This window comes from Phocoena sinus, chromosome 5 (genome assembly GCF_008692025.1).
Source record: "Phocoena sinus isolate mPhoSin1 chromosome 5, mPhoSin1.pri, whole genome shotgun sequence".
Classification (NCBI taxonomy): Eukaryota; Metazoa; Chordata; class Mammalia; order Artiodactyla; family Phocoenidae; genus Phocoena; species Phocoena sinus.
Window position 1 is genome coordinate 109,649,140 of NC_045767.1, and position 22,580 is coordinate 109,671,719.

The 22,580-nt window shown below is 34.4% G+C and overlaps 1 protein-coding gene across 2 annotated transcripts in view; it reads left to right on the plus strand.

Annotated features, from left to right (window-relative positions):
- The window catches only part of LRBA (LPS responsive beige-like anchor protein), a 753,999-nt gene that overhangs the window by 180,004 nt on the left and 551,415 nt on the right, over nt 1–22,580 (plus strand). For both annotated transcript variants that reach the window (XM_032633582.1, XM_032633583.1), the window contains exons 29-31: nt 3,889–4,048; nt 7,101–7,548; nt 16,023–16,153. In XM_032633582.1, coding sequence (XP_032489473.1) covers nt 3,889–4,048; nt 7,101–7,548; nt 16,023–16,153 — 739 coding nt within the window. The remainder of the gene's footprint in view (nt 1–3,888; nt 4,049–7,100; nt 7,549–16,022; nt 16,154–22,580) is intronic.

Here is a 22,580-nt window from a genome sequence, read left to right on the forward strand (position 1 = left end):
TGAAGCACAGAGAGCTTGGGTAACTTGTTCAAGCTAATGGAGCTAGTAAATGATAGGATTCTAACTCCAGAATCTGTGCTCTGAAAGTTTTATATGATATAAAAATACACGACGAAATGTTGGGAGTGGTGTTTTAAATTTTTTAAAGATTGAAAAATAGTTTCATTTTAGCTAATTTTGATATATAATATGGCAGAATTTCATGTAGGAATGTAAAGTCATATAAAAAAAGTATAATCATTAATATTTATTGAACACTTACTGTGTGTTTAGTACTAGCTGCTCTATATTACATATACGTTTTTTAAAAATAAACTTTATAACTTCAATTTTTAACTTTCCCTTCTCTTTCTCCAGTGTTTTAGTCCTCTTTTGATTCTTCACTAAGCTTTATACAAGTATACAATTTGTTAAAAGTAGTTATAGGTAATAATTATTAGCTATAACTAATAGTTTATTTTGTATTAAGCATATAACTGGATGATTTATATGTATTACCTCATTTAATTCACAGAATAACCCTATGAGAAAGATAGCAGTATTAGCTTAAATAGTCTGCTTAAAATCCTACAAGTAGTGAGAGGTAGAAGTGGATTAAGGACCTAGGGAGTCTGATTCTTGAAACTTTGATCTTAACCATTGTACTATAATGCCTCCCTGGATCTCAATTTTTTGCTTTTTGGTAGCTGTTATTATTCCTTTAATGAAGAAACCATTACTTTTGCTTTTTAGAACCCACTGACTGTGGTCCACTTCAGAACCAAATATTGCTGCTTCCTTCTCTCCCCATTCTCTTTCCTTGAGCAGTTGTTGAGTCTATTGCCCTGTAACTTTGTATTTCCTAGAATGAAGTTTCAAAATCTAGAATAGATGATGTAACTCTTTGGCTTAAAAAATGCTCTAATGGAAATGCAAACCAAAACTACAGTGAGGTAGCACCTCACAGTGGTCAGAATGGCCATCATCAAAAAATCTACAAACAATAAATGTTGGAGAGGGTGTGGAGAAAAGGGTAACCTCCTGCACTGTTAGTGGGAATGTAAATTGATACAGCCACTATAGAGAACAGTATGGAAGTTCCTCAGAAAACTAAAAATAGAACTACCATACAACCCAGCAATCCCACTACTGGGCATATACCCTGAGAAAACCATAATTCAAAAAGAGTCATGTACCACAATGTTCATTGCAGCACTATTTACAATAGGAAGGACATGGAAGCAACCTAAGTGTCGATCGACAGATGAATGGATAAAGCATATGTGGCACATATATACAATGGAATATTACTCAGCCATAAAAAGAAACGAAATTGAGTTATTTGTAGTGAGGTGGATGGACGTAGAGTCTGTCATACAGAGTGTAGTAAGTCAGAAAGAGAAAAGCAAACACCGTATGCTAACACATATATATGGAATCTGGAAAAAAAAAAAAAGGTTCTAATGAACCTAGGGGTAGAACAGGAATAAAAACGCAGACATAGAGCATGGACTTGAGGACACAGGGACGGGGAAGGGTAAGCTGGGATGAAGTGAGAGAGTATCGTATTGATATATATATACACTACCAAATGTAAATTAGGTAGTGAGAAGCAGCTGCATAGCACAGGGAGATCAGCTCGGTGCTTTGTGACCACCTAGAGGGGTGGGAAAGGGAGGGCAGGAGGGAGATGCAAGAGGGAGGGGATATGGGGAAATATGTATACATATAGCTGTATATGTTATACAGTAGATTCACTTTGTCATACAGTAGAAACTAACACAACATTGTAAAGCAACTATACTCCAATAAAGATGTTTTTTAAAAAAAGTTCTCTAATGGCTTCCCATAGCACTTAAAATGAAATCACAGCTCCTCACCCTGGCTCTGAATGATTCGGCTCTTTGGCACTTTCTGATTGGTTATTATATCACGATATTTGGACAGAGAAATAGAGTGTCTCCTGTGTCTACCGTGTTCATTTCTGAAAGTAACAAATTAATTTTTTTGGTAATTATAAAAGTTATATAATCACCTTGCAAGAATTTTAGAAAAGAGAAAAGACCACATTTCCCAAACTACATCCCAGAGCCTCTCTAGCATAAGCAAACTTTGAAGAAAAAGGAAATGACCTAAGACTGGGGATATAAATAAATTATTACCTTGAGGTTAAAAGCTAAGGTTTTTAATCAGTCTAATCTGAGTTCAGATTTGCTTTTTCATTTACTGTATGCCCTTAGGTAAATTACTTAACTTCTCTAGGCCTCATCTTATTTAAATGGGTTAATGAATGTAGCACAGTGCCTGACTCATAGTAAGTATTCAATAAATGACAGCTACAATTGAAAGTAAACTTGTTTTAGGAGTTAGGACTTAAACATAAGGATCTATGGGATATTTTTTATTTGGGCACAAATCAGGCATACACCATAAACTTCATACTGTAGTTAGTAAACACTGAACATATTAATGGGCTAAATAAAGATTAGATAGGTGTAAATAATTTATAAAAGATTAAGCAGGGCTTCCCTGGTGGGGCGCAGTGGTTGAGAGTCCGTCTGCCAATGCAGGGGACACGGGTTCGTGCCCCGGTCTGGGAAGATCCCACATGCCGCGGAGCAGCTAGGCCTGTAAGCCATGGCCGCTGAGCCTGCGCATCTGCAGCCTGTGCTCCGCAATGGGAGAGGCCACAACAGTGAGAGGCCCGTGTACTGCAAAAAAAAAAAAAAAAAAAAAGAATAAGCAGACCAAGCAAGTTATTTGCCTACATTTTTAATGTTGGTACCATTAACAGCAGTTACTATAATAGATGGTGGGACTGTGTGGCAGAGGAACAGAGGAGTTTCTGGAGAAAAGGGATGGTTACTAAAAAAAGGAAAAATGTACATATATCTTTTCCATCAAAACTGATAAGATCTTACACATGAACCTAAAAAGTACCATAGATTCTTGTTAGATTATATATACAATACGTCTAATAATCCTATCAAGTAGATATGTTCAGTAGACTCTGAGATCTCATTTTTTCTCTGAAATTGTGTCCAAAACTTTTGATATTTGTTAATTGTTAACCTTCAGTTTCATTTGTGCCAATTGTTTCCATTTATTTATCTGCTAGGCAGCCGTGTTCTTTGCTTCGCTTATCCTATATTTAGCTGCTACTTGAGGTACCTTTAGTTTTCAGGATTTGCTGGAAGAATTTGAGTTTTTCCATTAAATTAAATAAGTTCAAACCTATTTTGAAAAGTTATCAAAATCAGTGATGTGTACAATGTTCCTTTGAAAATGGGGAATTTGACTAGGTGAACTGGTCATTGATGTACAGGTATGTAAGTGATCTGTAGAGCTGAGATGAAGCCTGGACCTCTTTAGAGGTCAGTCTAGTTTGTCCTTTTCTTTCTGGCAGACACTATATTTTCAGTTGTGGACACTTGAGTCTGTATTATTTTAAAATACTCTTGAGAATTTCTTTGGCATCCAGTTCTGTATGTGATAACGTTACTTTAAAAAATCTTGAATGCTTGTCTTTTAGGAAAACTGTTATTCTGATTTTTTAAAACATTTTAATTCTTATGGTTGGAAGCAAAAATAGTTGTTCACATATAATGATAATTGCTGTTTGATTAACCTTACAAAGTATATTAGGACATATCTCTTCAGATTTAGTTACTTAATTTAAAAAAACAAGCCAGCTTCTCTCTTTTCATGTTTCACAAGCATAAAACCTAATATTTACAGGCATTTTTCCAAGAGTATTTGCCTAATCTTTGCTCAGGTGAATTCATTACTATTTTCTGTGTATATTGAAAGATTTGTGAACATGTTTTCTATTTGAATGTTGTCATGTAAAGTGAGATTCAAACATGTTATTTAATAGTGGCTTGATCAACTCCTTTTATTTTTCCCCAGGAGGATAGCAAACAAGCACAGTTTTTAGCCTTGGCAGTTGTATACTTTATCTCTGTTCTTATGGTCTCGAAGTACAGAGACATTTTGGAACCCCAAAATGAAAGGCATAGCCAGTCTTTTAAGGAAGCTGGAAGTGAAAGTGGGAATTTATCACTTCCTGGTAAGTTTCTGTATTTTATTATCTGGCATCCAAAGTTCAAGTAAAACATTACCTACTTATGATAGTTAAAATATTGATTCTGGAATTTATGTATAAAGTGAGAGTATGTATTTATTTTTACTAATAACCAAATATTTTAAGTACCATGTAGTTAATTGCAATTGGGAGATGGTTTCTGTTTGTTAAGTGAGCCATCTATTTGAAAGATGAGAAAATGTTATTCTTTTTTCAAAAAAAATAAATTTATTTATTTATTTATTTTTGGCTGCTTTGGTTCTTCGTTGCTGCGTGTGGGCTTTCTCTAGTTGTGACAAGCAGGGGCTACTCTTTGTTGTGGTGCGTGGGTTCTCACTGCGGTGACTTCTCTTGTTGCGGAGCATGGGCTCTAGGCCTGCAGGCTTCAGTAGTTGTGGCTCACGGGCTCTAGAGCGCAGGCTCAGTAGTTGCGGTGCATGGGCTTAGCTGCTCTGTGGCATGTGGGATCTTCCCGGACCAGGGCTCGAACCTGTGTCCCCTGCATTGGCAGGTGGATTCTTAACCACTGAGCCACCACGGAAGCCCGAGAATATGTTATTCTTTACAAATAAAATATTAAACATTTTTGTTTAACTCCACATTTCTTGTAAAGAATAAATAACTTATATTTTCTTATGAGACAGATTTGTTAACAAATAGCTATAATAATTGGAGTTATAAAATTAGCTGCCAGTTATAGGGAAAGTTATAAAATTAGCTGCCAGTTATAGAGAAGCAGGTATTGTAGTTATAGAAGTAGCTGTTACCCAACAGGGGTGATTTATTTATCCAATCAATATTCATTCCTTACCTCCTAGGTTCTTGTTCATTATTAATGAACAAAAGAAAAAAAGTCTGCCCTCCTGGAGCTTGAATTCTAGTGAGAGGAAGTAGAAAATAAGTACATTTATTAAATAAATTTTATAGTATTGATTATTTTAGAAGGTGTTAAGTCCTAAGAAAAGAAAAATTGAATGGGGAAAATTATCAGGAATGACCAGGAGAAAGGGGGTATTTCACTCTAAGGAGAAAGGGATTTTCACTCTAAGGAGAATGAGAAATTATTGGAGGGTTTTGAGTACAGGAGTTAGAATTGATATGTTTTTAAAAGTAACACTTGGGATTCTGTTTTAAGAATACACCCTACAGGGCAAGAAAAACCAATGTTTTAGTTATATACTGCTGTGTTACATGTTACCTCGAAGCTAAAACTCACAAAACTCACTGTTTTAGTCTTGTTAACATCATTCCATGAATTTGATTCAGATAAGTCACAGTGGTAATGATTCATCCCTGCTACAGATGTTGTTTGCTGGGGTTGGAAAGTCCGAAATGGCTTTTCTCCTCATTAATCTAGTGCCTCAGCTAGAATGGCTCCAAGAGCTAGGGCTGAATGACTGAAATGGCTAAGCTGGGGTTGTATGTGTGGGGCCTTGCTACTTGTTCTCAGATGAATTTCTTGGTTTTACTCCAACCAGGTAGCCAGATTGTTTATAGAGGTGTTCAGAGATTCTGAGAATGTACAGATTGCCAGATCTTAAGCTTGGGCACAGAACTGGCCCACTTCTACCACATTCGGTTGGTTACAGTGAATCAGGCCCAGCCCAGACTCAACGACTTCTCAAGGGGGTGAATACCAGGAAGCATGGCCAATAGAACCATTAATGTCACAGTCTTAACATAGCCAGTTAGGAGGCTATTGCAATAACCTAGGCAAGAGGTAATTTTGAGGATGGACTAGGGTGGTAGCTGTAGGGCTAGTGAGAAGCAGTCAGAGTCTGGATATATTTTGATAGTGAGAAAACAGGATTTTAAAATATTAGCTGTGGATATGCAAAAGATGGAAGGTAGTCAAGAATGATTATAAGGTGCACTTGGATAGACTGAAGGTGAAACATACGAAAGGAAGAAGATAAGAAATTCAGTTTCCAACATGTTGAGTTTGTGATGTCTTTTAGACATTTAAAAGAAGATTCAGAGTAGGCAGTTATATATATAACAGTCTGAATTTTATTTATTTGTGTATTTATTTATTGAAATAGTGGTATTTAAGACTTTGAGAGTTAATGAGACCACTAAGGAAATAAATGTTGATAGAGAAGATAAAAGGATTAAGAACTGAGTACTAAGTCCCTTCAAGTTAAGAAATCCAGGAGAAAAAGAAGTGAAGGAGGTAAGGAAGGAACAACAGTAAGGTAGTAGATGAAAAACCAGGAGAGCATCGTGTCCTGTAAGCCAAGTGAAAAAAGTATTGTCACGTTGGAGAGAATAATCAGTTGCTGCTGCTATGTCAAGTGCTGTTAGGACTGAGAACTGACCATTGGATTTAGCAAGATGGAGCATTTTTGTTGGAATGGAGTGAACACCTGATTGGAGGGAATGAAAATCAAGTAGAAAAGGTGATGCTCCCTGTTGAACTAGATTTTAAGGACCATTGAATTATTCAATTATTTAGGAGTGGTAACAAGTGTTCTAGCAGTAGAAACCATGATTGAGGTAGAGGTAATTATTGGTGTTGTAAAGTATTATGTGTTATGCCATGAGTAGCAGGAGATAAAGCTGGAGTTGAATAGTCATCTGAAAAATACTTATTGACTACCTACTACTTGCCAGGCATTGTTGTAGGCCCAGGCATTGTCATAGGTGCTGGAGATGAAGTGTTAAAGAACGTACATTCCCTGCCCTGATAAAGTTTACAACTTAGCCGACTCATATTATTGAAGAACCTTGTACTTTATCCTAAGGATTTTGGACTTTTTCTTATAGGCCAATGGCTTTCAACCTTGTGTTGCTACCCATTGGTATGTCATATTCAGTTTGGGGTTTTCTAAGATATTTTGTTATTATTTATTATTATTATTATTTTATTAAACCATCTAATTATTTACTGAGTACATTTTATAGATTATTTAATTTGTTTTTTACCTTTTAGCACATGCTGTATATTTCATAATTTAAAATAATTAGGACTGAGTGTACCTTTTTAAAATGAGTTGTAAATTTTTTAATTCATACTTTTCTTCTTTTTCTGGGTAAGATGTAGAAAACTCACCAGCAGCATTCAGTCCATTAACTCCAGCATCCATGGAAGAATCTGAAAGTGCATCATCTGCTCGAAGGAGGGACTCAGGCATTGGGGAAGAAATGGCTACTGGTTTAGGAAGCAATGTGGACGTAGCTCCTCCTGTAGCACCTCCAAATGTCAGTGCAGGCCCAGATGCCATCAGTGAGGTGCTGTGCACTCTTTCTTCAGAAGTCAGTAAATCTCAGGAAACCAAAAGTGATGGAGAAAATGAATTGGATAACAAGGCTGCACCATCAGTTCCTGTTTCAAAAAATATCAACGTGAAGGACATTCTCCGAAGCTTGGTTAACATACCAGGAGATGGAGTCACAGTGGATCCTGCCCTTCTGCCACCAGCCTGCCTTGGAGCTCTTGGTGATCTATCTGTTGAGCAGCCTGTGCAGTTCAGATCTTTTGACAGGTACTGTAAATAGTCTTTAAATATATAAATATAAGGATTTAAATATATAAATTATAAGGATTTAAAGGTTATAAATTTATAAATATATAAATTTATTGGAGTATAGTTGCTTTACAATGTTGTGTTAGTGTATACTGTACAGCAAAGTCAATCAGCTATAGGTATACATATATCCCCTCTTTTTTGGATTTCCTTCTCATTTAGGTCAGCACTGAGTAGAGTTCCTTGTGCTATACAGTAGGTTCTCATTAGTTTATAAATATATAAATTATAAGGATTTAAAGGTTAAACAAGAATTTAACTTTGTTAAATTTTGTAGCTTCAACATTAAAAAGGGATGTTTTGATATAGTTTTAAAAATTATAAAGATATTTTGTTGTATGTTTGTATATCATTTCAAATTTTTATTTATCAACATAATTATTAAGATTGTTTAGGAATAATTTTAATATTACATTGGCAAGTTGTATATTAAATAACTTTTTTCTTCGTTTGTTACAACTTAAAAATCACCTATATTTACAAATGGTTACCTTTCATTCCCCTGCTGTCGGTACTGTGCCAGCCTTTGTGAAAAAAGGTGGGACTCTGTGGATTCCGACAGATTCAGGAATTCAACAAAGTGTTCAGAGTCTTGACAGCTTGAGAAAGCTAACTATAGATTCCTGACTTTGTTGGTTCTGCTGTCCTAAGAAACCTTTGGCCAATTTGCTTGAAAATTTTCTGAAATTCTGCCTGTAAGACATGTATGTTTCAGAGTTGTTAAGCATATTCTTTTTCAAAAATCAATATTTTTATCTGAAAACAAGCTCTGCCTTATAGAAAAGTTGCCAGTTAAAAGAAATTTTATTTTTCCTGAATCTGTTGAGGGAAAATTGATACAGTACTACACGGCCTTTGAATATTTTATTGTATATTTTCTACATAACCACAATACATTCATCAAAATAAGGAAATTAACATTGATATAATATTAATACTACTGTCAAATCTTGAAACACCTTTGAAGTTTCACTGATTTTCTCGGTAATGCTCTTTATAGTAAACGGATCGAATTCAGACTTATGTGTTGTATTTTGTTGTGTCTCTTTATCCTCCTTCAATTTGGAAGAACAGTTCTTTAGTCTTTCCTTAAATTTAATGACCTCGACACTTCAGAAGATGAGAGCCCAGCTGTTTTGTATAATGTCCCTCAGTTTAGATTTGTCTAATTAGTGTCCTGGGGATTAGATTCAAGCTAAAGCATCTTTGGAAGTAATATCACAGAAGTGATGCTATTTCTTCCTGTTGTATTCTAACAAGTGGCACATGGTTTTATCTCATTACTGGTGATACTCATTCTGATCATTTATAGGAATGGTATTTTCTGGGTTTCTCCACTGTTAAGGTACTCCCTGGGAAGAGGGGTTTAGGAACTGTTACCCTCCTCATCAAATGAATTCAGTACATTCATCATATGACCTTACGGTTTCATACTTTATTGGATGAATTATAATATTATTGTTATTGTTTATATTGATGCTCAGATTGTCTCTGATTTGGCCAGTGGGATTTCCTTCCAGTTGGCTTCTGTTTTCTTTTGATATATCCTCATCATAATTTCCCTCTGTCTGGTTATTTATTTCTTTGTGTCTCCTGTTCTCTGTGTTTCATCTCATCTCCTAGTTTTCTACTTCAGACTTGCTGGCACATTAGATATCCAAGCTGGTTAAAATTATTTATATAATTAATATGCTCTGAAAGAACACAGGGAATATATAATTTTAATGGAGAATCTTTTTGCCATCATCCTCTATCATCTTACTCCCTCTACCTCTGTTTAAAGATTAGGTCAATGTCGTGGAATGATGAGATTGACAGAGTCTAAATTCCAGGTAAATAGCATATTGGTATATGTCTAATGTGACATTATAGATATAGTGGCTGCTAGATTCAGATGTCTTTTTCTTTTTTATTAGGCTTTATAATATAGGAGTTAGAATATTGACTCTAGAAATGAGATGAAACTGTTTGAGTTCTGGCTCTGTTACATATTAATGAATTTGGACAAATTACCTCATCCTCCTGAGCCTCAATTTCCTTATCCTTAACACTGTGCAATACTATACAGCTATTAAAGAGAAAAAAAGCAGAACAATATATACTGGTGTGAAATGATATTGAAGATATATTAATCTATAACACTTAGCATGAAGAAATCCAGAAGTTTAAAAGATGATACCTAGTCTTAACGAGGGTATGAAGAAACACTTTTATATTGTTGAGAGGGCATATTGGTACAATTTATCTGAGGGAAAATTGGTAGTTAATTAAAATTTAAAATATGTAAACCTAATTATATAAGCTTATACAGAAGATATATGCAAGTATAAAATGTTTTCTTTCTGCAAGAGGAATTTCATAGTTAAGCTAATACCTATTGAGCTTTTACCCTGTGAAGGTGTATTAAAGTGCATTTTTTAGATAGATAGGTAGGTAGGTGGATAGATAGATACTGTTTTTATTCTTACTTTACAGATGATGAAACCTGAGGCACTGGGAAAGTAAATAAATGCCTTAAGCTTTTGTGCTAATAAATGGTGGAGCTAAAATTTAAACCGTGGCCAGTGGACTCTAAATCCTGTCATTTGGCTGTGCTATGCAAACATAGTTGCCAATTTATTAAGAATTGGTTACATGTGTTGTTTCCTGTGAATATAGTAAATACAATGCAGCCACTGATGAGAGAAAAGCACAACTGATGTATTGATGTAAAATGATATTCAAGATATATTATTAAATGGAAAAAGCAGAGTACAGTTTAGTTTGGAATTTATGATCTTTTGAAAAAATAGATATATATGTTCCCATATGCTTCAAAAAATTTATAACAAACTGCAATGGCTATATTTTGAGGGTGAGAAGAGGTGTAAATGGTTAGGTTTTTTCTAATATTCACAATTTTTATGAATTTGTTTAAATTTGTATTAATCTTAGATTGAATAGTGAGAATAACTTAAGGGTAGAGTTTTACATTTAATAAATCTTACTAATATACTCAAAGTTGTTTCCTTACAAATTCCCCAAATTTCATGTACTTGGGCATTTATTTCTTTTTAAATAGCATAGAAATTGTCTATGCCTTAGTGATACCTTCAGTGAGTAGGTTACAAACTTATTTAGGAAACTGTGCACAGGGAATACATTTTAAAGGAGTTTATTGAAACAGGAAACAAAGCGGAATTTTGGTGATAGCATTTTTCAGGAGGTTATTTGGAACTTACATGTCTGGTATGCATTTAACATACTATCTGATGGCAAGCAAACTGCTCTGTTTTTACCCCCTCTTTTTCTTAGCAAGAGACACCTTTTGAAAAACTATTTTCATGCAGCTTTAGACCAGAGGAATATCTTTGAGAATTTCAAAGCGTCCTTCTGATCATGTATTTATCTCTGGAATGCTGTGTCAGAAATCACAACTCTCCTCATATCTTAAGAATTATCAACTTCCAAGCAATAGCTGGAACGTTTAGAGTAACAGCTACATGAGTGGAACCTTGCTGAAAGGCTGCCAGGTTGTGGGCCTTTGTGGATGGCAAGGTGTTTGTGTTCATTCCCATGCCAAAATTCTTGCTCTTATCTAATTTGAAGATCCTCTCTGGTGATTAGCGGATGCCAGGGATTTATCTTGATAAAGTTCAAGGGCTTGTCTGGCTTTTCAGCTAGATCCTTAGGGACTAAAGTACTAGGCTTAAAATGCTTTTTTCTCCTTTCGTGAACTATTTGCATGTTAAGGAAAATAGCATTTATGTGAAAGTTTGTGATAATTCAAACTGATATAATTCTGAAATGGAACTTCTGAACCTTAGTGATCTGTAAGACATTGTTGCTTTCTGTCGTTACTCAATAAAAAGAAATCTTTAAAAAAGTATCCCTAGTTCAGGTAAGAAAAAAAAAAGTCAAGTGTTTACACTCTCTATCTCTGGAGACTTAGAAAACTTACTTCTTTCTCATCTGTAAAATGGGGATAATAATATGTAGTACTTACCTCATGGGTTGTTATAAATAATTCCCTCATAGGTTGTTATAAATATAAATAACATAATTCATATACGTCCTTAGCATAGTGCTCACAAATACTAATTATTCATTAAAGTTGGTGAGTATAAAGAAAAAAGCAATAATATGTGAAATTTTATATTTTAATATTTGGTTTTTAATTGAAAGTTTGGAAAAATAGCTTATATAACTAAAAGACTTACCTGTCTTCCAAATTTTTTATGCCAAAAAACTTCGAAGTGCTTTTTGTTAAAATTGATGGCTGGTATTAAAAATTCAGTAATTTGTTTCTTGAAAATTAACAAGGATTTCAATTTGTCTTTTAAATGGAAACTTAAGCTGTAGCCTGAGAACAATGGCATTTTATTAAACTTTAAGACATGCTTTACTAGTTTAGATTTACACTTTCATACATGATAAATATGATAGCTTAAAGATCCCCCTGTGTTGAAGATTTTAGTCTTGTACACAGAAATTTTATAATTTAACAATAGTAAAAACAGTTGGAATGAAAATATCCTGAAATCTGCCTACTGCCCTTTTAAGGGAATCTTTGTTACTGAATTTTCTTTGTTTTTATGTGGCACAAAGCTAAAGTATTATTATGTTACTTCTTCAGTGATGATTTGAATCAGTCATTGAATTTGGACATAGATTAATTTTATTTTTCTATTATGTATTAAGTACATAGCAGGGCTAAAGAATGCAACTTTTCCATTTCTGAGCAGATATATTTTTGTATTTTAGTAGTAGTAGTACATATATAATTTAATATCTTGGAAATCTTTATTACCATTGCTTATAGATGATTATATAGAATTACCTTTAAATGTTAATATGATTGTGGTGATGGTTGCACAATTCTATGAACATTCTAAAAACCATTTAATTGTGTACTGTACATGAATAAATTGTATGGAATGTGAATTATATCTCAATAAAACATAAAGGTCAGTATGAGGAAACAGTTCAAATTAGAGACTCTTGTTTAGATAAACCCAGAATTGTGGGACAGTTCTGCCATTTACCTTGGCAAGTTACTTTACCTTTCTGAGGTTTACTTTTTAAATTTTCTTAAATGGAGGTAATTTGTATGTTAGGATTGTTTTGTGAATTGAGTAATAATTCTTGGCATATTGTCAGCACTTAATCGTAGCATTCATTAATAATTTCTTAAGTTTATATAATAGGATCATGTAGAAGCACAAAGAATAGTGGACTCTGACTTGGCAATCTGGGGAGGCTTACCTTTGAGCAAGGTTTTGAAAGGTGTGAAGGAACTTTGCTGGCAAGCAGGACTAAGAGGAAGGCATCTTGGTAGAGATATAGCACATACAGAGGACTGGAGTTGTGAAAGCATGTACATGCTCAGTTCAAGAACCATAACAGCATATTGCAGTAGTGTGTAAGGAGTGCTAGTTAAATGTAAATTCATATAGGAAGCCACACTTCAGATGTGTCAGGAATGAGAATATGTGAAAGATACTGGACAATAAATATTTACTGAACTGAAATAAAGTATAGCTATTATTCATGGTTGAAAACATTATTAGGGGCTTCCCTGGTGGCGCAGTGGTTGAGAGTCCTCCTGCCGATGCAGGGGACACAGGTTCGTGCTCCGGTACGGGAAGATCCCACATGCCGCGGAGCGGCTGGGCCCGTGAGCCATGGCCGCTGAGCCTGCGCGTCCGGAGCCTGTGCTCCGCAGCGGGAGAGGCCACAACGGTGAGAGGCCCACGTACCGCAAAAAGAAAAACCAAAACAAAACATTATTAATGACAGTTGTTTAAAGGAATAGAAATGAGGTCAAGTTCTTTTGTTATCTTTTATTAACTGTACCATCTTGGACACATAGAGATTGTGCATATTATGGGACATCTGTGGTAAACAATTTTTTTTTGTTACCAGCTTTCCAACATTTTATTATGAAAATGTTCAAACATACAGAGAATTTGCAAGAATTGTACACTGAACACCCAGAGACCCACCACTGAGATTCTGCAATTAGCCTTTAACTGTTTGCTTCATCATAGAGTTCTCCATATAGCCATCTCTCTATTCATCAGTCATTCTTATTTTTCTGATGCATTTCAGAGTAAGTCGCATACATCAGATCACTTCACTCAAACATTTCAGGTGCAGATCTCTAACCAGACATCAATACTGTTTTTAAGGTGAAATGTACATACAACAACAGGCACAAATTTCTAAGTATGCCATTTGATGAGTTTTGACAAATTAAACACCTGTGTAACCTAAATTTCCAATCAAGATATCATCAGTCTTGAAAGTTCCTTCATGTTCCTTCTCAGCCAATGCCTGTCTCCACCCCCCACAGGCAATTATTGTTCTAGTTTTTAAATTTATTTTTATTTATTTTTTAAACAATAGATTAGTTTTGTCTTTTCTAGAACTTCATGTGAAAGGAAATACTCTTTATGTTCCTCTGTATACGGCTTCCTTCACTCAACATAATGCTTTTGAGATTCATATGTGGTATGTTAATCAGTAGTTTGTATGTTTTTATTGCTGGATATTATTCCATTGTAAAAACACACCACCATATTTTTATTCATTTTTCTGCTTAAAGGATTCTGGGCTATTTCCAGTTTTTGGCTCTTATCAGTAAAGCTATCTGAATGTTATTGTACCTATTTTTTGTGGACTTCAGTTATCTGGAGGAAATTTCTAAGAGTGGAATTGCTGGTACATAGGGTAGGTTTATGGCTTAAGTTTCAAATATAGAAAAAGCAATTTCACTTTTCTAAATGTTAATTTCTATTGCTCCTATCAGTACTTGCCTATTGGATGATTAAACTAAATCTTGCTAGTTCTTTCTTTTGTGAGCAAACGTCAAAGTAAATTCTTCATATTCCACACCCTCCCCGCCCCCGTCCCCCCAAACTAGGTTACTAGGGAATAGGTAGCTAGAGATTTTCTTAAACAATAGGCTTGTAAATATTTGCCCCATGGTAGGTAATATACAAATTACATTTTTTATTGTTTTCTGAATGTGCTACCAGCACACGTGTACACACACACACACACACACACACACACACACACACGCACGTGCGCACAGAGGGGGTCATCTGCTCCCCCTAAAGTCAATAATCTTCACCCGATATAAGCTACCATGATTTAAGCCACACCATTTCGGATTGAGGGCTCAGGTGGCTGTTGCTTCTATTTTTTAGTGTATAGTTAACATTGGCAGTCACCCTTATAATGATGTGACACCAGCTACCCCCAAGTACATTGAATAAGCCATGCCTAGCACAAGAGAACTTGATTTAATTGGCAACAGTGTTTGCTGTCACATGATAGGCACTGAAGTAAAACGAAACCTATTTCACTTTGTATTATCTCTTTTTGATGTAACAGTAAAAACAAAATGTATTTTTAAAGTGCTGGAATTATATAATTTTGACTGTGGAATACCTATATCTGGATCAAGTATCTAAGTAACTTTATTTAGGAACTGAATACTTTAAAGCTGTTAAGGGAGTACTTGAAGCTTGCAGTTACAATATTGTCAACAAAAGATGTGATTAAATAAATTGAATGTTGAAGACTTTAGGCTTATGGTTAATACCAGGTAATTAAAAGTAAGCACTGCTGTGGGAGTGCATTATATATTAGCTGTCCTCTTTACCTCATTAACTGGGGTTTTGCATGTTTATGGAGCTAACTTCAATTAAAAATGCCTTTTAAGTTATGCCTATTAAGGTCTTTTAGTTACTATTTTGGGATAAAGTATTACACTTAAATGAAATTGGTATATTGTAAATACCTGTGTTTAAGTAATACCCAAGCTGAACAAATTTGATTATTTGATATTTTTACATCTAGGTTTTTTATGCCTATGCATTGTTTTTTCTATGTAATATAAGACAGTCTACGAGAGTTAAAAAGTAAAACTTTGGTTGTATACGTGTTAAAAAATTGTTCATACCTGCATTTTCTTACCTTATAAGATTTCTAAGGTTTTATCATTTCAACTTAGTGGTGCTTTAAAATCCTTACAGAAACGTGTTGAGTTTTCTGCTTCACTTCTGAGGTTAAGAAAAAGTTAATTAATTTTCCACTTGAATGCCAAATTCCTATTTTCCTATATACCTTTGGTTATATTTTAAGGTGGATAATTAAAGATGATCCTAAATTTAAAGAATATTATAAATATAAATTGAAATGTTAAAACTGATTATTATATTTCTGTAGAACATTGTCTCGATTCTAAACAAATGAAGTATAAATAACTGTGAACACCACTGAAGAGATTTCTTATTGAGAGTATATTCTAAGTTGTACATCAAAATAGAGATAAGAAAAAGTTAGGAAAAAGAAGTTGGTTTCCTATTTTCTGTTTTGAAATTCATGTAATTAACTTGAGTGATTTTCTGTATTTTAAAATTTATTTACTTTCTTTATTACAGAAGTGTCATCGTGGCAACAAAAAAATCAGCAGTCTTACCTTCAACACTTACAAGTATACCTACCAATGCTGTCAGTGTGGTTTCTTCAGTAGATTCAGCCCAAGCCTCAGATGTAGGGGGAGAATCACCTGGTGAGTTTGTTATCAGTGATTTCAACAAAAAAGTTCTTAATCCCATTGCAAAGCTTAGGATTTTTGATTAAGTTAAGAAGTTTTGTTAGGGATATTTTGAATGATTATGCTTTTGTATTATGTTGTTGATTATTTGATGATTTTCTGAATAAATTTGAGTAATATGAAATAAATTAAATCAAGTATTTTAATACTTTCTCCACTTAAACATAGTAGTGTATGACAAATTGGATGCTGCTGGTTGGGTGGTTGAATGAATGACAGATTTATTAAAATACTTTTTTCCTTTCCTTTCACTTGAGAAGATGTGTATAGATAGTGGTTAATATGAGAAAGTTTTGCTGACATTTGGTCTTTTAATCTGGTTATCAGTTGCCAGATGTTTATGTGGTATCCAGTACTTTGCTTTCTCTTGCATAGTTTTTGAATTAGATGCTTGGAAAGGGAATGCTGCCCTCAAGTCTATCATCATTCTAGCATTAGTCATAGTAGTTCAATAACTCTTACTACAATTTGATTTTTGCCCTGCCTCTCTCTCTCTATTCCTTCCAAATGTAAAAGCCTTTTGGTGCACATGTATGGGTGCAAGACCCTAAATCCCTAGATGTTGATTGGAAGCTCAGTGATAATAGCAGGTGAACTTGAAGACTATGTGATATTAAAAAGACCAAGTTAGGACAAAGGGAATATTATTTTATATAAGTAGTATATTTCTAAGTGTTGTGCTATTTCATTAAAAAAAAAACAACTAAAAAAAAAAATGAATCCCCCAAAGGATTCATCCTTTCTTGTTACTCTAGGATGAGATTAATGAAAAATAAAAGGAATTTTTAAGGAATGACTAGGTGCATTATGTTAAAATCAGAAATAATGTTTTTCCTTCATCTTTTGTGACATCTCAGGCCTCCTATCCAGTGTTCTACCTTTATTTGGTATATCTCAGAGAGTTTTGCTGCTAACTTGATGTTTCTACTAGCCAGTTGTCAGGGACATTTAATTTTTCCTTTCTGTGTACTATGTATCATGTGTTCCAGAAACAAAGACTAGTATTTTTTAAAAAAATATTTATTTATTTAAATTTATTTGCTTGTGGGTTTTAGTTGTGGCAAGCAGGCTCCTTAGTTGTGGCATGTGGGCTCCTTAGTTGTGGCATGCGAACTCTTAGTTGCAGCATGCATGTGGGATCTAGTTCCCTGACCAGTGATCAAACTTGGGCCCCCTGCATTGGGAGTGTGGAGTCTTAACCACTGCACCACCAGGGAAGTCCCAGGATTGTTTATTTCTTTTGTCTTTCCTGCTTTTCTTTTTCCTTTCATTGTAGTTATTTTACTTGTGCTAACAAAAACTTTTTTTTCAAAGTTTTAAATGTGATTAATTCTTTACAAATTTCTTAGTGTTAAGTGATAATAGAAAATGCTCACAGTAGGTTAAGTAAAAAAAAAATTACATGCGATACTTTACATGCTATGAAATCGTAACTATGTGAAGTATGTATACTTTTCATACATGGAAGAAGCAAGGAAATGTACTCTGAAGTTACTTGATTATTTCCATGAATTAGTGGAAATTTTGATTTTCAAAATTTTTAATTTTAGTATATTTTCCAAAAATTTATCAGTAATCCTGTATTATTTTTATAATTAGGAAAAAATAGTTGTTGAAGAAAAATATCCACAAGGAAACCAAAAGCTGCAGTGGTAATAGACAGTTTTGTGCTGCCTTGTTTCTTTTTTTAATAAAACATTTTTTAAAATTAATAGACCTTATATTTTAGGTCAGTTTTAGGTTATAGAAAAATAGAAAGGAAAGTAGAGAGTTCCCATATATGCTCTCAACCTCACCCTCTCTGCATTTCTCTGTTGTTAACATCTTGCAATAGTGTGGTATATTTGTTACATTTTGTTTTTCATCATTCATTGTCTTAGTGAGAAACAATAAAGGAAAGTAAGTGTAGAACTCCAGCAAAATTTCCTCTTCTTTATTTTCTCCTTCTTTATTTCCTTCATCATTATACTCTGGTACTTTTTTTTTTTTTTTTTTTACTTTGGTGAAGAAGCAATTTGGGGATCTATTTTGGGCTGGTTATGCAAATTTCTGTTCTTCCACCTCCATCCAAAGGCCTTAAAAAAAATCAACTGTGATTTTTCTAGACAAGCCCCTGTTGGGAAAAAGTCAGATGTTACTAATATCTATGAAACTTTCTGCTGTCTTTTAAATTTAGTAATAGTGAATTCCTAATAACTTCCCAGAGCATATGTAGTAAATTCAGAGGTTCACAGTACACTGAGTAAAATATTATCATCTTATTTTGAATATATTACCCTTTAATTTCAGTTTATGGGGCAGGGTAAATAGGATCCTCTGATTTCTTTTAAATATATTTTTCAAAATTCATGCAGTCTTTGACTTATTTCAATAAAGCCAGAAAAAATGTTAAACAAGTAAATAAAATTGGTACAAGGGAAAGAAAAAAAATTCATGCAGTCTTCAGAAGAGATAAGAAACAGAAAGAAAGCTGATATATGAGTAATATTTCATATAAAACAGCATAACACATTTCTTTCTGAAGCCATTGTATATTTTCCAGTAAGTTCATTATAATGTAAAATACCCTGAAGAACCATATGCAGAATTACAAAATAATTTGCTATCTTGAAGGCTATCATATTTATTGGTAAAACCCCACAAAGCCCTGTATCCAGCCCATAATGTACCCTTTTCCCCCCTCTTATTTAAATTTTGTATAATTTGTGGTGGTAGTGTTTCTCAAATAGTTCCCAGTTTTTTCCATTTTGGGGTAGAATTTGTAGTTCATTTCCTTTATTTAGCTCCCTTTATTTAAAAAAAAATTCGTTCCTTTTTAAAAATGACTTAAGTCATTCTGAGTTGTTCTTGTGATGATGGTCTTTATTTTTGTCACTTGTTTTGATTTCCATACCTGACTTTTCCTTTCCTCTTCCTCTGTCACTAGGCTCTTGATGTCACTTATATGGTGTCTCGATTTTAGTTTATTATTTCCATTCCATTGATTGCTGCCATGAACATTACTGCCTTGATAAGAAAGCTAACCCAACTGAGTGTTTTCAGTCATCCTATTTCTTACTCTCCTACAGCCCTATTTTTTGTGCTTTTGCCTACTATACTTGCCCTTGTAGTCTGTTCTCTTTTCACTTGGAATCCAAACAAATAGTTATCTCTCTGCCATCAATATTTTTAGCTGATAGATTTTTGTTTTCTTTTTGGTAGAATAGAATCTCTTGATTTAAGTTATTTGCCATTAAAAAAAATAGGCTATACAGTATATCAAAGCTTATTATGCTGCTTCTGGTTCAAGCAAGATTTGGGAAAAATGATTTGTGGATGAATTGATTGCTATTGTGATTACATGGTGAGCTGGGCAGTTTATTCTTGCAGATCTGGGTAACTTAGGTATTATTCTTGGTTTGATCTTGGATTATTTTCTTTACATGAAAGTAGTTAATATCTGTCTCTGTGGACCATAAACCTTTGTGTCTTCGATGACTTCAGTTCTGAATTTTATAGTGAGTCAGCAACAAAAAGTGAACTGCTCATAGTTAGTAATAGATTATTGGTTAATAAAAAAATATACTTGATAGTACATAGTACATTAGCAAAAATGGGAACTTCCTTGGAAGAAACCATGTTGAACAGAAAACATAAAATATGAGTTTTGTAGCAAAAAAGTTTAAACTATTTGGAAATTTTGATATCAAAATGGGATTTCTGTGTTTTACATGTGGCACAATTAAAGACAAACTAGGACTGGATCCCAGAAAAAGAATGAGAACTTGTCAACTTATGTGAGGTCAAAGATTTTTCTGTCAAAACATTACCACCCAAATAATTTTATAATTTTGTGAAAAAATTAAGGATTTGTTAATACATTTTATTTTTATTTCTTTATTTTTAAAATTTTATTTTTATTTTTGGCTGCGTTGGGTCTTTGTTGCTGTGCGTGGGCTTTCTCTAGTTGAGGCGAGAGGGGCTACTCTTTGTTGAGGCGCGCGGGCTTCTCATTGCAGTGGCTTCTCTTGTTGCAGAGCATGGGCTCTAGGCACGCTGCCTTCAGTAGTTGTGGCACGTGAGCTCTAGAGTGCGTGCAGGCTCAGTAGTTGTGGTGCACGGGATTAGTTGCTCCGCGACATGTGAGATCATCCCGGGCTGGGCTCAAACTCTTGTCCCCTGCATTGGCAGGCGGATTCTTAACCACTGTGCCACCAGGGAAGCCCTGGAAATACATTTTAAAACAGTGTACATTATTAAAACTATGATCGGTATTCAAGTTTTGACTCATACAAATTTCAGATTTTAGTTTGAATAATGTTTCTTAGCTTTTGTAGCATTTTATTAGCAAAAAAGTGTAATATAATAATAATGGCAAACCTTTCATAAGAAGTGGTAAAAGATTCATCAGAAGAAACAAGGTTTGGGCTTCCCTGGTGGCGCAGTGGTTGGGAGTCCGCCTGCCGATGCAGGGGACACGGGTTCGTGCCCAGGTCCGGGAGGATCCCACATGCCGTGGAGCGGCTGGGCCCGTGAGCCATGGCCGCTGAGCCTGCGCGTCCGGAGCCTGTGCTCTGGAACGGGAGAGGCCACAACAGTGAGAGGCCCGCGTACCGCAAAAAAAAAAAAAAAAAAAAAAAAGAAGAAGAAACAAGGTTTGCCCTTTGTGTATGCATATTTATTTATAAAGAACACTAAAAGAGAAAATAGAGTTTTTAGTAAATACATCAAAATCTGTAAATTTTAGTTACTCATTAGTAAAGGTTTAATTGTCTAGACTACAATATATGTTAAGATGCAGTTACACTTTTTTCAAATGTCCGGTGGTGTTTTCAAATATGTTTGATTTGCAAAGCGGAAACGATTAAAACAAAATTGAAGCTAACCCAATGAAGGAACTAAATAGACTGTTCTTAAATAATTTATGTGCTGAGTGTTTGCTAATTTGCAAAATTTAACAGTTACACTACTTATCAGAGTATTAGGCTCTACTGTGTATCAGAGCCATGCATATTATAAATTAGTATGTTTATTTTTAATGTTGAAGGAAAATTTTGATTCTTTGCTTTATATAATCTTTGACCCAAGAGGCTTATCTTTACTTATCCAATAAAAGTTTCTTTTATTTAATGAAGAATTTTAGCTGGGCATATAGACTATCCCTCCCTGAATTGGTCTGGAATGGGTGGGGAGGGAAAGAGGGAGAAAAGGAGAGAGAGGGCAATTAAAAAAATAACCGTGTTTAGGGATGAAATATTGGCATTTGTATTAATAGTACTTTTTTGCAAAGGACATTATTTATGTAGACCCTTAGGGACCTTGAATTAACAATCGGCTATTCCCTGGATAGATGCTAGACAGATGATCTATTTACATTTTCCCTTTTGTTCTTTTGAATGTCTGGAAGACTGTCAGTTTGAAGGAGCCAGTTTATCAGTGCAAGGATAAGGAAAAGATAAGTCAGTACCATTCCATATGTTGGAAGTAGCTTCTGAATTTACATGTTTGATCACTTGTTGAAAATATTTTTATTGTTAAATTGATTAAAAACAAATTTGTCATAACTTTATGATTTTTTAATCTGAGTTGAAAAATGCCAAACGTATTTGGAAGTTAATATTTTTCTGTCTGGTAGGAATGAAGGTCAACCTGGTGTGAAATTACTGATATATTTAGTTTATTTTTTATGTGATTTTTTTTTTTTCCTTAAAACAATTGCTAGTTGATTCACTTATCTTTGTTGGTAATGTATTTTCTTATGATTTGAAAAGATCACTTTATAAAAAATCCCTTTCTGCTATAGTCTTTTTAAGGTTTGAAAATTGGCATTATTTCTAGGGTAGTGTCAAGAAAGCGTTTTTGTTACTGTTTCATGTAGAGCCACCAATGCTCCTTGACTTTTTCAAATTTTGATATATATATTTCACCTCATTAAAATTAGTCTCAATTTGTGCAGTAAAAGCTAATGTTGTTTTAAACTACTGTCTGAAGCCTCATACAAACATTTTCTTGCAATTTATTACTTCTATCTCTTTTTAAGTAGATGAGGCCTTATGTGTTCCTTTTCGTCAACTTCAGAAAAGCTCAAGAAAAAATACCAATTAGGCCTTTTATTTTATTTTTATTTTTATTTTTTGTGGTACGCGGGCCTCTCAGTGTTGTGGCCTCTCCCGTTGCGGAGCACAGGCTCCGGATGCGCAGGCTCAGCAGCCATGGCTCATGGGCCCAGCTGCTCTGCAGCATGTGGGATCCTCCCGGACCGGGGCCAAACCCGTGTCTCCTGAATCGGCAGGCGGACTCTCAACCACTGCGCCACCAGGGGAATCCCAATTAGGCCTTTTAGAGAAAATATCTCATATACTGTAAATAAATATGGTCTTTAAAAAACTACCACTAGAAAAAT